This window comes from Vanellus vanellus (genome assembly GCF_965231255.1).
Source record: "Vanellus vanellus genome assembly, chromosome: 5".
Classification (NCBI taxonomy): Eukaryota; Metazoa; Chordata; class Aves; order Charadriiformes; family Charadriidae; genus Vanellus; species Vanellus vanellus.
This window is the reverse complement of record NC_138910.1, coordinates 31,533,388-31,548,962: the sequence shown is the minus strand read 5'-3', so window position 1 is coordinate 31,548,962 and position 15,575 is coordinate 31,533,388. Positions and strand designations below refer to the sequence as shown.

Sequence of the window (15,575 nt, the reverse complement as noted above, 5' to 3'; positions counted from 1 at the left end):
TTGGCTGCATAGATATGAAGAAGGCATCATCTGAGCTAAGAGACAAAGCAGACAAATCCAACTACAGAGCAAGAGATGCCTTGCTTACAGAAGTCATCATTTCAAACTACCTGAAGTAGTTGAACAACGAGCACCATTCATAACAATTACTACATTTCAGTAAGTAGTCCAGCAGCCTTGGGGTTGGAAGGAGGGCAAGCTGAGTATAGGCCACTCTCCAGCAGCCCTTGAGAGCAATTGCCGTAGATGCTTTGAGAACAGAGAGACGTTACACATCTTCATCCTCTTTCTGTAAGAAGTCGGTCAAGGTACTGTCATCTACAGGAATTAATAAGTATTCCACACCATCAGCTCCCTGAGAACAGACATGCATACACATTCTGTTAACACCAGTGCACAGTGCAATGCAAGCCACTAGACAGCACTGCAATGCTAACGTTTATGTACAGCCTGGGTGAGAGCTGGCCGGCGTTCAGCAGGACTACATTGCTAAAAACCAGGAATATTTCACTAGAGCAACACTGGAAATGCACAAATACCGAGAAAAGTCAGTACATGAGAAATTGTCTGGTGGCCTATGCTAGTCTGACACTACACAGCTCCTCAACACTATACTGCCTCATTATTAGGACCAGCCTGCATTCTTCCATCGTGGAAATAGAGGTGACTATCGGAAGCAGACTGGCAGGCTCCAGCATTCGTTACTTCTCAAGGTCTTCAGGAAGAGGAGACCTGTAGGTTGCTGAGTAACCAAAGCACACTGCATTTTTACAGCCCGCTATCCACGTAAAAGATGTTGACAAATGGGAGGCATGAAAAAAGCTGCAATTACAGAATTTCAGCCCTTTGCTAGTTCCTAGGTGCTTCAAACAATAGAGCCTCACTGTGAGCTGCAGAGTGGTGTCTTAGGGATACTTAGTAGCAAGTAAGCATCTTTTTTGTTTACGGTGGCTGAATACCCAGAATTATCTTCTTCCCTCAACTCACCCTCTTGGTCCGGATGAGTTTGTGGTCCTTGAATTCTGTCAGCTGTGCCCTGAGTGTCAGGTCACTGTTCACAAGGAAAGCCTCCCGACACTGCTGATAGAAGTCTTGGAAAGAAAGCCCTGGAGATAGAAAAAAGCAAGAACAAGAAATTGAAGTGGTAAGATTGTAAGATTTTTCCAGGTCTAACAACGCACATTATCTCCACCTACTGCGTTGGCTTAGACTGCAGTGGCTCCAGTAACATGGTCACTTCTTTCAAGTATACAGCCAAGCTAATATTTCAGTAATTAATGGAAAACAGCTGAATTAATGTTCCAGTCACCCTATTTGCCTAACAGAACTTTAAGAGTGCTTTAAATGCACTTCCCAACATGGTTAATCTCTCTTAATTTCCGACTCCTCTATCTTACTTCCAACTTTCTTTACCATTAACATTATTCATATCCCCTGCAGCATCTGTCAGACAGTGACAGAACATTCCACCTGTATCCGAGATAGCAGGGAGACATCAGAAGTCACTCCGATAGGAACAGCACGGGAATGGAATCTCTTGTCTTTCCCTGGTCCTTTAAGTGCTAGTTATGCAAATTCATACTCTTCCTTTATTTTAATCAAAATTTTAACTCCACAGTCCCACATGAATGGTCTCAGTCTCGTCTAAACATCAAAGCAGACAACAGTAAGAGGCGGTCCTTCAGAACCAGCCAGTCTATTGATTTCCTGTCAGTCAGACACAGCACCACTAGAAAGATAGTCTATGCCACTGAGTCTCAGTGAGCGAACAGTTACAGCACTTTTGTTGCTGGTGATGCGACCTGCATACCAAAAGCCAGAGCCACTGTGACTGAGCTGGCAACGGCAACGCCCCAAACAGATGATAAAAGGAGGGTACATACCTGGATAAGATGGGTTGTCCTTGTTCTCCAGCTGGTACTGAGCAAGCAGTCTGAATATCCCCCTAAGTGAAAGGAAGAGGGAGGAAAATCAAAAGGAAAGGATAAAAAAAACCCAACCCCCAAACCTCATCATTAGAAAAGATTAACTGACTTTTCCCTCGTGATCAGGACTTTCTGAATGAATCTCATCACTGGACAAGGCTTGCTATCCAAACACTGTTCGTTTAAAGTAACCAACCAATTGGAACCCAGGTCCTACCATCTTCTTCTTGAACATTGTTGTCAGAAAACAGGGATTACCTCCTGCTAGGTGGAGACCAGAGTAACCCAGTAAGGAATGGATCCTCAGCAAGTGCTACTATGAAGTACAAATAACAGTGTGTTACCTGGCATTGAGAGTGAGACTGCGCAAGACATGCGTTAGGGAGCTCAAAGCCAAAGATCCAGATTGCTGTACTAGAAGCGAGTTCTCATAAGATGTTTCTTCCACATAAGGATTAAATGTGGTTGTTTCATACCAAAGCCAGTTGTAGAGGCTTAGCTTTGCCTGATCCCACACTAGACAGAGAAAAAAGGAAGAGCAGGCAGAATTGGGAGATTTAGCTTTTCTAAGGTGTTAAATAAGCAATACTAAAACGTACTTAGTTCTACTGTAGGATTTGAGGAAACAATGTACACTTGTGTAATTCACAGTACCTACACCCAGACACGTGCAGTTCAAGCAAGACAAATACTCTGCAACAAAACATTTGCACACATCCCTTTTTCATACCAGCTTCATGGATATACTGTAAATCCTTCCAGAATCAGCAGTGTGCAAAGAAACTTCTGGCTGATGAACAAAATTGTTTAGATGCAATGACAGACATAACGTCCGATTTCCATTTCAGTAAGTCCCTAAATCAAAGGATGCCAGAAACTTGGAGTCTATTTGTATATTATGATCAGTGACTAGTAGTTCTCAGTATCTTTATACAGTTTTGGTTCAACACAGCCATAATCCCAATCGTGGCTTCTAGCTGTTACCGCCATACATACATCACCAGGTCTATTTTGCACATCAACAGTAATACATGAGCTCATGAAACATGCTCAGCATCCCTAAAGTAGAACGCAGACTCTTCTCTCTTTGGTACACCCAGCCCAAGGGGACTCACTGAGAGGAGCATTGATGTGATCAATAGAGGCGATGAGGTAAATGCTAGGCAGAGAGGATAACTGTGCAAGGATCTGCTGGCTTCTTTCTCCTCTCAACATCTGGCTGTCCAGGTTGTGAATCAGGACATAGAGCTCTAAAGATGAATCTGCAAGGTCAGAAAAAACAGCAGAGAACCAATCAAAGAAACTGCCCACAAAGTGGTTCCCCATTCCCAGTGCAGCCTAGGACAAGTATTCCATCAGGCTCCATATTCATCACTCCAACATCAAATCACTTTCCTTATAGAGCTTACTTTGATCTCTATCCCACACTTGGTGTTTCTGAGCAGCTAAAAGGCTTTTTCTCAATTCACTGTATTGCAGTTCTCATCACAGCTACTTTTTTTGCAGTTTAACCTTTTTTCTTATAATCCACTTTCCACTTGCTCATGGCTTTACCAGGAACTGCCTTTTTAGCTATGACTTCTAGTCCTGTGATTCAAGGTCATTCAAATGTATTTTAGGATGGAAGTCTAAGCACAGTTTGTTCAGCTGCTTTTGAGTTACATGACTAGGATCCTTAAGCTCCTCCTCACACAATGAAAATGTATTTTCTATTCAGGGTCAGATCCAAAGCATACTAACTTCACTGGAAATCTTTCCCACTGAGTCCTCAAAGGAAGCTGCAAAGCTTGGGTAATGCAAATGGTAGACATTAAAATTTCCAGCTAGCTTGTTGCTGCTGTACTTATCCATGGGAACACCTATTTTCTGAGTCCAGAAAGTCAGTCCAGTAGCCAGATTTTGTGCAAATGACTACATACTTGGCTGCCAATGGAAACCAAAGATTCCTCAGACTCTCAGTCAGATCAGCTATAGCGTACTACACAAGACTGATTTATGTAGATTCAGGTCGGTATGCCGTTAATCAGTCTTTTCCACTTAGTCCCACCAGAAATACTCATAAGGTAATGATGGAATACAGAATGTAAACACTTAAAACACCAACACTATGCACAATCAAGATTCCGTGGCAATTGGAATATGTATACGCTAGCAGTAAAACTAACATTCAAAAAAGATTTCAGCAAGTATTCAGTGTGGTGAAACCTATTTAATTTCGCTTTTGAACCCATTTCTAACCTGCTTCTTTGACACTGCTGTCCTTAATATCTTAATATCAGTATTCGCATATATTAAATTTAAATGACCATTCCTCTAAACCATCTAAATTTAAGCCTTAATACAGCCTATACTGAAATTTATGGAAAGACCCTCAGGCCATGATTTTCCAGAGGAGCTCAAAGGACTCGATATCTGTCAGCAACTGTCATTCCAAATTGTTTGCAAGTTCTTTGTTCTGTTGATTTCAGCGAGGTTTATATCAGGTCCTTGAGCAGCCACTAAGAACCATCTTCCCTCATGTAGCTGGAGTTTACCTATCCTGCCTTCCACCAGGAAACACGTGCCTACAGAAACGCCATGGAAATGAAGCACAAAGGCTAAATGCAAGAGAGATGAGCATTTCAGTTTGCCAAAGGGCTGAGGAGCCTCTATCTTGTTAGAACACTTGCGCCTTCCTCCTTCCATTTCTAGAGAACTTAGTGTGTGAAACACTGACTGAGGTAACAGCTTGGGATCACGTACACAATATATTCCTGGCATATACATATTTTCATATATGTGGCATAAATTACAATCAAGAAAGTATACTAGCTACAATGAACTAAGAAACTGTAACTGCACATGTGAAAACTAGGAGGAAAGAAAGTGTCCAGGCTCTCCTAACAGTGTGTACACTCTAACATTTTTATGTATGTAGTTAGTCATTTTACCTTCTTTAAACCTTTTAATGATGAATTCAAGTTGGTCAAGGGGGCTGCGGAAGGTCCCTATATGCTCCAGTACTTCCTCTGTGATGGAGTTGAGAATCTGAAAAAGAAAACAGTAGTCCCTTCTGAAGGGCTTTGGCACTGAAGGACCCAGTGAAGAAAATCTGAAACTGAGCCCCTGACTGTCATGAGGGAGGTAATCTGATTTTTTACCATCAAATCCCCCAAACAGTCAACATAAACCAAAAATTTATATCCCTTTTCAAAACAGTGACATAAAATAAGGCTTTAGACTGATGAGTATCTATTAATGACATGAATTACTGCAATTCCTCGGAAAACATATGGGCTAATTTCTTTAAACTCTTAGAGGCAGGAACTGCTCTTCATTCAAGAGTCTGCTGCTATAGGATGCAGCAGGTTTCCTTAACGTTTTACACTGAAAGACTTTAGAGGTATCTGTAACACAATACGATTAGACAAACCCATAAGCTTTTCCCACACTTACAGATCTCACAGTGATGCTGGGGAAGTATCCGTTAACCACAAGGTGAACAGAATCCTGGAGGACAGAGGTACGAAACTTCTCTAACAAATCACGCTTTGAGCCCAGTCCATAAAGCAGGATATTGAAACCCAAGCTGCAGAAAAGTGAGCAAATACACCAAATGAAAACAAGCCTTCATAGTGGTTTTCTAATCTGATCCACAGGCACAATTTCAAAGCAAAATTAAACTATTCTCATATCTCTTGCTTATCCTAATTGTTCCACAGAGAAAGAGGCAGGAAAGCATAAAGAGAACATGGTAGGGAATCGCAAAGCTTTGTTTATTTTTGAGAAGCAGGAAAAGCATCATCTTGACCGGAAAGCTGAGTATCAGGTCATTCAAATAGCATTGGGCAAAGGTAAGGTGTTCAACAACTGTTATGGACTTCAGTATCAACTACGGATTTGTTCCTTCTACCCTACCACATATTTCTCTAACCATTTGCCCAGATCACTGAGAACTCAGCCTCTTGCAACTCTCCAGCTTTCAAAGCTAATGTCTTTCTCATACGCTCTGCCACTCCCCATGGACCCCAAATTTCTTCATACTCCAGTCCCTTGCAAAGCTTCCAAGAGGCTTTCTCCTCACCAACATCTGCTCCTGACTCAGCACTTAACTTCAGAGCTGGTGACCTGCCTTCTCTAAAGCGTTTCAGAATCTCACAGCTCTCTGCAGTTCTCCATTTGCTTTCCTGGATGCTTACTCTTTTCTCCTCCCCATGAAGATACACATAAACCCACATAACATTTATACTGCAAATGATTCCAACAGCATTAAGGTTTCTTCATGCATAGATCATTAGGTACCATAGGCACTCAAAGTTCACTGCTACACCACTGGGGATAGCCACATACTGAAGTAGTGGGCTACTCACTACCAACTATGATGCTGTAAACAAAACTGATTGTTCACAAAGGACACTTGTCTCGTCTTTCATGTTCCTCATTTTCTCATTATTCATGTTCCCTGGTTTTGAATGCCCTCTAGCTTGGTTTACAGAGGCGCAGACAAACTAGCCGGGCAGAATGCAACTTCATTTCACTTCAGGCATTCAGTTCAAGGAGTTAGTCAGATATGATTTGGTCTGCAGGAAACATTGTATTAAGTTTAAAATTAGGTTACATTAGTTTAAGCAATCAATCAAAGAAAAAAAGTCAGTCCTTAACTCATCCAAAAGATGTTGACGTGAGGGTAAGTTTATTGGCAGTGCCTGTTTACTAGGCTTCTTCAATGCTTCTCATTGGATACTTACTGTAATTGCTGCATCCACTTGGAAAACAGGGATTCATGTTGCTGATTTAGCTCTTTAATTTCAGCAGCATAGGCAAGGGGAGCTTTTTTCAAAAGGTCATGCAGTGTTTCCTATGTTGAGAGAGGTAAGACGACAGTCATTCAAAGCTGAGAAAAAACAAGACATATCTCTGGAGTCCTTACCAATACCCCTCTAGTATGGGAGCAGAACAGTTTTCACTGACAGTGCACTCAATTCATGGTTTTTTCCATGAAGACCCCTCTAAGCACAGGTTCACTACTAGAGAAACAAAACAGCAATTAAGTAACCTTATTATGGGAAATGGCAGCCAGACTAGGACTAGAACTGATATCACACTGTGTTTTATCTCTTCCTGCTGAGTATAGGAAAACCACTACTGAAATAATGGACACAATCAGAGCTTACACAGCACCAAGCATTGTACCAGGAAGATACCAACATCACAATGCTTCTCACAGGAGCAAGGGCTCCAATTGACATGCTTAGTCATGGTTCAGGTGTTTGTCACTACATGAGAACGCTCACAAACATCATCTTAAAAAAGAAATACAGCAGAAAGGAAATCATATGCAGCTGACAGCTAAATGTAGAAAAAGTACTATTTCAAAAGCATCAAGAATCAAAGGACTAATTCAGTTTTAAAGATATGCTGGGATGTTGATGTTTAAACAGCACAGTAGCATAACAAATGGCATCAAATCTACACTGGCCTTCCTCTCTCTTCAACTTTAACAGCTTTGCTTTCCACTCCCTTGCAGTAGAAGACAGTTTAGTCTGGAAAGAACACAAAGACAGCTGCAATGTATCAGACAAGCATAAAACATTGAGCGACAGAACTGCTAAGCCTTCAATTTCTTTGGAGCCAGCAGTAGATTTAATACTGAAAGCCTTGATTTCCTTCCAGAGCTGTTATGAAAGAACTTGTTAAGAATCCAGATGTTTCTCTGGGTAGCAGTTCCAGACAACAGCAGGCATCAAGTAATCTGCATATATGCCATCTTTTAAAACACAGATAGGTGCAAAAAGCAGTCATAGAAACAAGAGCTCCAAGTATTTTACATGCTTTCCTGGCACCTGTCCTTGTGTACCTGTCTCTGTAGGATGCAGCTGTTTGCTTTGAACTGTCTTGTAGAAGTGGCATATGGAAAAAAAATACAGTAATTCAGTCACCACAATTAGATGATTCCTGTCTCCCAGGAACCGGAAAGGGACAAAGTGCATTTCGCAAACTAGGCGACAACATTTAGAGCTGTCCCAGTCCGGCATGTGGCTTGACCGAGTAACACTCAGATGAAAAGGGCTGTCTCCGTTTCCTCTACACGTAAATAGTCAAGACAGTTTGTATTAATTCCTAAAAGTATTTCATTGTCAAAGATACTGGTTTGATGATAATTATTAAGGCAGATCTCTACAACTCTGCTTCTCTCTCTTCTCCCCGAAAAGCAACCTGTTCTGGTAACTGAAGTTTTCAACTATCTGCTCCCCTGATAGTGCCCTTTCCCTGCATTTTTCCTACTGTCTCAAGTTCAAACAACTGGGCACTGTCCCTGCTCAGAGCAGCAGTAGGAGACATAATGCTTAAAATGCTACCTATATCAGCATTACCACCAAGAATGTAATCAGCAAAGATAAAGTGAAAACAGCAACATCAGGAACTTTTGATGAGGGAAATCTTCATCAAAGAAGTCAAAAGCTCCGAGAGTTGTGTGCTTCACTACGAAGTGTACCTGAGTCAATCTTCTTTTCCGCAACTTCTGCAGTGTTCGGTCCGAAGTGAGCACTTTGGAACTGCTGTGAGCTTCAAAGTATTCCTCCACCAGGTTGCTCTAAAAACGGACAGCAAGATCAGCCACAGTCCTGCTGTCAAGTTACCCCTCTGCCTTTGCACCCACAAACATGCCTGAAGATGGCCAATATAAGACATAGAGCAAGGATGAACAGAAAGCCAGAGGATATTTGCAAAAATGGCTTCTACAGTAGCATTCTGCCAAAGCTAGCCTAATCAGACAATTATTTCCTGGAGACAGAAAAGTGATTCTGAGAGAGCAGAACATAGCAATAATTCTAAGGGCGTGTGGGGATCACTGTTGCTGGAAGGAAATCAGACAGACAACACAGCTCAACACCAAGCCAGAAAGTAATGTGTGCTTCTTTTGGTGCTACGGGAGTCAATTTCTTCATCTCTTTTCAGTACAAGGGAGCTGTTGAGAATACAGACTGGATTAGCCCACAGGCTCACATCATGCCTGTCCAAGAGGGATTGCTCAGAAGTACAGCAAAAGCCAACCCAACTGATTAGATTTGAAATTAGTCTAGTCCTTCTTCTCCACAGTTAGATGTGGTCACCGAGAGCTTATTGTCACCAAACATTCCTTCACGCTTGCTAGCTCAGGGGTATATTTTCTGCACACTCACCATCTTGCTCTCTTTAATTTTTTTGGCTACGGTGTTTCTGGGAGGAGGCGTAGATGCAGCTGTAGTTTTTGCTGGGGTCTTTCGACCTGATAAAACAGTGCTGACTTCCTTCTGGTCTTCCTCATCCTCCTCCTCTGAGCAGGAAGCAGAATATTCACTCTCGCTTTCTAAATAGGGATCTGGAGCTATGGCATAAATTTAAGGTCAAAAGCTAGCAACAACTTCTTACACAGAACACATTTTGCACCATCTTGCTCTCACATGCATTCTCTATATGTTTTGCAAGCATGTGATTCCTAAATATATTTCACAGAAAAGTAACATCAATGCTTAAGAGGACTGCAAACACACAGCCACTTCTTTCCCAGTTCTAGGCTTACAAATTCTTGTTTAGTAAGTTTTTTGCTCCTTGATACTAAGAAACATAGTCCTATCATAAAAAGTGACTAAAAATGGACAATCAAATTCTCTATTTCTCTTAGCATCTCTATGTCAGTTTTCCCAAATGCCAATCATGCAAGCTGAGTATCTTCTGGGTCACCCTCTGCAAAATAGGTTTTGTAAAAGACCTCTGTTAGCAATGTTGATTGAAGAGCACAGCTGGAATCTGGCTGTCTTGGTCTCTCAACACAAAAGAAGAAATAGAACACGAAACACCAACCACACACTAAAATCTCCTCTGCATTCATTCTGAACACATAGAGCCAACCAGTTATTGGAAATATTTTACCGTGAATGTCCCAGCCATCATCAAAAAGTTTTATGACTTGGTTCAAGCAATTGTGCCAGACCTAAGTGTCAGCATAGGTTAGATTACTGAGAGTTTCGTCTCTTTTCATCATGCTACTGAAGTTTAGCAACTTGGTGCTTCTAACCCTTCCACCCCTTAACTACGTAGCAATCTGTTGTAGGGAAAAGGTCTATGCAGACTTCCTTAAGCACATTTCTACACTCTCTGCAGGATGAATCAGATTGCTTCAATCAGACTGCTACTAGAGGCAGAAGCCCACCAGGAGAAACACCCTCTTCTGAACACAGTGCCTCAATGACTGTGGAAGCTGACTGCAAAGGTTGATCTTTACCTGCTAGCCTCTTTCTGAGCCTGTAAGGTGTGGTAGACACAAATTCTTTCTTTTTACTCTGTAAGAGCAAAGAAAAAACATGCATTAGAAGAAGAAACCTGTAAAACAGCCCTCTGCCAAGCAAAGAGTAGAATCAGGTTACATTTCCAAGCTCTTTCAGCCCACAAGAAACTGGGAAAGCAGAGGCAGTAAGTATGGAGAGTTCTTGTTTTGCCATTCAGAGCTAGAGGGAAGCAGGATTAGGTTCCAAAAGGGACTTAATTCCTGAGATGGAGGGTAGAAAACTGTGAAATCTCCAACCAAGATGCCAATATTGGCCCCTTAGGAAGAGTCAAAACAAAGCAATGACAAACTGGAAATGCTTCAGCTCCCCAGAGCAGTCATCTTCCACTTCACACTGTCTACTCCAAATCATTTGGAAGTCCACTATGAAAACAACTACCAGAACAATGGGAGACCACTTGGAATATAAGCCCAGAAGAAGTACAGCACAGGGAACCCAAGATGCCTGGGCTCATCAAGGCACATCTTCCTTACATACGTGTAAAGCACACGTCTGACTCGGACACCAGAACAAGTCTGCAATACTTAAGAACCACCATTGTTAATCCTGTCAAAGTGGATATGAAATCATCAAGGAGTGAACATGGCATCCCAAAACAGCATCTGTTACAGGTATATCTCATCCTGGAACCTTACACTGGAAAAGCTGTGCACACATTTCTGATATGATGCTATACCATTTCAGAAAGCCAACCGTTTCACAGCACTCTATAACCAACACAGCTGGCAGTTCTGGACTGTTTCTCTCTGTAGCATCACAAAAGATTACATCAACTTACACCCCCCCGATTATCACAATTTATTTTTTATAAACCAATGTTACAGTACAAAACTGAACAGCACCACACTTCTTGAATTCTTGTTCTAACAGTACTCTGTACAATTAAGGCTGCTTCTTCCTTTGATGAGAAATTGGAAAGCTATGAGTTTAACTGCATATTAGGGGAATAGTCTCCACCCATGCTACTTAAACTGTCAAACCCACTGTTTGCCCACTGATTCTAAATCCCATAGTTCTGATTAACAGTAGCTCTGGTTCTCACTTGAGTTACTCCTGCCCAGTTACACAGCTGTACTGTGGATGAGGCTTTTCAAGGTCCTTTCTTTCCAGAACTGTAGTAATCGGCCAGTTCAAGCTTTAAAGGCGGGGGGGGAACACCACACCAAAAAAACCCCAAGCAAGGTAGAGTCATCACTCACCTTCGGCTGCACTTTGTTTGAACTTGGACGTTCTGCAAAGCAAGAAACAGCATTGTTCAGAGTACTGCATATTTTCAACACCAGTACAAGACGGTCCATTAGAAAAATAAGACATTCACTATTCAAAGGTACACTGCACCAACATATCGGCTCTCTGGGTGGTTAATCCTATGAGGGAAACCTCTAGCTCTTCACAGGTAGGCAAGGAAAGAACAAAGACAGCCAATCTTATTAGCACAGATGGAAGCTTTTAATTCTGGTCACAGCTTTGGGAGGCCATCAGCAGGAGGGAAAAGGTTGAAAAATGAGCTCATCTCCTCTCCCTGAGCACACCAGACTCCATTTCTGAGCACAAAGTAACATGCTCTTGCCAGTGTTGACCCGCAATGACTTCTCCCACCTGTATTTCTCCCCACAGCGTTGGGTACTTGAATATTATATAATAAAGTGAATTTACACATGAACACCCATACAATCCTACCCATTCGATGTTCAACAAATCAGCCCAGCTCATAACTCTCTCAAGTGCAAGCATTTCTGTTGAACACAAAGGAAATCATTAAGAGTCACAGCAACAGATGAGAGAGAAGTTCCTGTTTTCTCTACACCAGCAGGACAGAATAAAAGATCTGACACTCAGGTGAACCAGAGGCCGTGCATACCAAGCAGTTGAGTCTACAATGTTAAGATGACTAGAATACTCAAGCATGACAGAAGCTGGCACTCAAGCATGCACTCCACCACCCAAACAGAAACATAGCAGCCATTCACTTAGATTCAGTTCCCCAAAGCATCACAAGACTTACTGCTACTTTGAGGGGTTTTGGCTGTCTTCTCAGGGCACTCAGAGTGATCAGGTGCAACACTCTGTCCTGGTGTCTGGGCTAATTCAGAGGCTGTAGGAAATAGGGGGAATGGAAGTTTCACGTCAGGTACAAAGCTCCCAGCTCTGGCTAGTCAGCCATGGAGCCATACACCTGAAACACTCTCTAAATATTAATTTCCTAGCTATTTCAGGAAGCACACCAGATACTTCCATTTTTTTTCTAACCCTGATGGCGAATGCAATCCTTAACAAATATTTTCAAACACTGAACTCCTCAGTTAATTCATGTTACAAGTATAGCTCGGGTAATGGCAGAACATGCTTTTCTTCCTGGGAGACCACGTGTCTTTGAATCAAAGCCATGTTTGGTCATGCTCACTCAGTCCTTTAAAACTGCAACTGGACTTAGGAGAACAGCAGGTATAGCAAACACATCAGTTTCCCAGGAGGTGGGTTCTTGTATCCTATTTACCTCTTTCTACTACTTACCAGCACAAGCTGAAGTTGAATCACTGATCTGAATATGGAAGTCCCCCATATCCTCCTAACAGTCCCTCAAGAAAACCAGCCCTCCATTGTATGACTTGCCTCAGTTTTCAAACTGAGTCATAACTCCAGGAGGGAGCACCAGTGAAACCTACCCTGCTGCAGAAGGAGGTGTAAGAAACACACGCAGAAGCCCAGAAGAGAAGTAAAGAGGTATGGAAAACAGTTTCTATATAGTGATACAGAATGATGACCTGTCTCCCTTGGATCATCCTTAGTAGGATATATCAGTAGCTGTGACAGCTAAACACCCATTAAGTTCAAATGGTGCTGAGCACACAAAGACTCTTCAAGTGAGAAGAGACGTAGTGGCAGCAGGACTCAAGCATCTTATTTGAACCAGAACAGCCCACCCTCTCCAGAACTGCCACTTTCTGCTTGCTTCTCCTAAGTCCACAGTTAGCCTAGCAAGCATGCTCAGACACTTTTGAGTAGGAGTAACCCCCTGACACACAAAGCTAATACTGCCTTTTTTTACTCTCTGCTACATAACGACTTATTCTCACATCCTTCTAAGTTACACAAATAAAACCCCTGCCATCCTTTGGCACTTACGCACAGACTTTCTCCCAGCATTAAGAAACATCTGCTTTTCTTATGCGTTTATTTATTATCCGTGCTTCTTATCCCTACCATGCTTTTGCTTTGTCCTAGCCCTGTGCTTTTGTTTCTGAGAAAGGCTGATTCAGAGCCAGATATAAGCTACTGAAATACTGCAAACATATATTTTGAAGTGACAAATCACGTTAACAAAGTACTTAAAAAAAGACCATAGCCAGAGCAAGAATGAAAGAAGAAAGAAGAAAACATACCCAGCTCTGCCATTTTGCTGGAGCGTTTGGGAGTCTGGAATGAGTAAACTTCACCACCACTTATACTTGAGCCATTTCCCATTGAATCTGTGAAAAGAAAGGTTACTTGTAGCTATTTAAAAAAACACTGGTACGTTCCCAACCCAAGGAAGATGGAATGCAACATTTTACTATTTGGCTCAAAGAACTTTTTATATTGCAGGTGTGATGAAATAAATAGCATAATAAAATCCTAGAATTGTTATCCTCTCCTCTGTTACCACAAGCACAGCCAGAACTGGTCAGCCCTCAAAACCATTTTTATCAACACTGTAAAACCTTGACACTGCAAGAATCTCCTGAAGTCACAGCTGTGTTACGTTTTCCCCACTTAATACCTTGGGCACATATTCCAAGAGCAGCAACATAATTCCTCTCTTCCAGGATCTCCTGAGCTTCGTCATCTGAAATGCTCTCAAGTTTCTTCACAAATGTCTTCAAACTGGCTGTCAGCTGAGTCTTGTCCTTCCGTAGTTTAATACCTAGGATTGCAATAAAAGCTTTAACCTCCTGCTATTTTGTTATTTCTATTACAGTAGTATGCAGCTACACCATTTAGAGAACAAGTTCCTGTTGTGCAAATCACTAAACAAATACAACGCTGAAAAAATGTCCCACTAAAAGAATAGCTGGTCTATGCCCTGATGTTCAGATGACCCTACAGCCATTAGTCCCTCCTTTACCACAAAAGCTGGCTCCTGCAGTCCATGAGGTCAAGATTCCCATTTCAGCACACACCAGCTTCCACAGTTTGGGAGAAATGGCCGTGACTCACACATAGAAGGATCAAATTGCATGCAGAGTGGACGGTATTCAGCATCCCCATCTCCCCTAGCAAAGGGGAGTAAGTGGAAAAGAACTGACTTATAGTCTGTCAGTACACTCACGAGAGAATTTAGGCTGAGACCTCTGGAGAGCCTCTGTCTGACTTTCTGCTTAAAGGAGGACAAACAGCGAAACAGGGTGCTCGGTGCCTTGTACGGGCAAGTTTTAAGCATCTCCACAGAGGTTCCAAACCTTACAAGTAGTTAAAACTGCAGCAAAAGACTCCTGTAGCAACCACCTGGAACCTCGCTCTGATTTGATTCTGTGTGTATGTTTAACCACGTCAGGGGCTGGAAAGTTAGCCAGGCTATTCGCTCCCCCTCTCCCAGGCCGTTACACACGCACTGCTGTCGGGGAAGCTGGTCCCCACAGCCAGTAGCCACGCCACCTTCAGCTGCGGGCACTCGCCACGGTGCCGCAGCTGTCCCTTTCCATGCGCCAGGGCGGAGACGGGAATAAACTACGGAAGAGAGACAGTCGGAGAAGAATGACGCTGGAGGCGTCGTCCTGCCTGCAGCCCGGCCAAGGGGCTCAGCCGCCCCCGGTGTCGGGGCAGGGCTGCCTTCCCGGGGGGGGGGGGGGGGGGGGAGGGGCGCGGCTGCTCGGACCCCTCTCCCAGCTCCCTGGGAAGCAGCAGGCGGCGCTGGGCTGGGCTGGGCGCTGCCCCGGGCCGGCTGTACCTGCGTCGTCAGCAATGTGCTTCAGGACCTCCTCGTCGGGCACGAACTTCACCTGCAGAGCACCGCTGCCCTTCCCCTCCAGCTGGTTCATGGCGGGCACCCCGCAGGCACCCCCGGCTCAGCCACGTGGGGTCCCGCCCAGCCCCGCCGCCAGGGGGCGCTGCCGCAGGGCAGCAGGCGGCTGGAACCGTCGGAAACGTCCTCTGCCTCACCGCACCGCCCTCCAGAGGGCCCAGGCCCCGGGGCCCGAGATTCGAGCCTCGGGCTCCTGCCCGGTCCGCCGCCGCCGCCTCGCCACGGGCTCCCAGCCGCCCCCTACGGCGGCAGCAGAAGGCGGAAGCGGGTTCACGTGCCAGACAGCGGGCCACTCCACTCTCAGAGACAGCGAGGCGGGCGCTGACCGCCGCTGCGGCG

The 15,575-nt window shown here is 43.7% G+C and overlaps 1 protein-coding gene across 1 annotated transcript; it reads right to left on the bottom strand.

Annotated features, from left to right (window-relative positions):
• Positions 1 to 137: 137 nt before the first annotated feature.
• On the bottom strand, positions 138 to 15,575 carry ORC2 (origin recognition complex subunit 2). The gene is made up of 16 exons (XM_082484249.1): positions 15,162 to 15,575; positions 13,995 to 14,138; positions 13,618 to 13,704; positions 12,240 to 12,329; positions 11,434 to 11,465; positions 10,171 to 10,228; positions 9,089 to 9,273; positions 8,401 to 8,499; positions 6,653 to 6,762; positions 5,361 to 5,493; positions 4,856 to 4,952; positions 3,041 to 3,187; positions 2,270 to 2,441; positions 1,884 to 1,945; positions 988 to 1,106; positions 138 to 355 (listed from the first exon to the last, which is right to left on the bottom strand). Exons 1-16 carry the CDS (start codon positions 15,250 to 15,252, stop codon positions 269 to 271), a joined length of 1,713 nt encoding a protein of 570 aa, XP_082340375.1. The 5' UTR covers positions 15,253 to 15,575; the 3' UTR covers positions 138 to 268.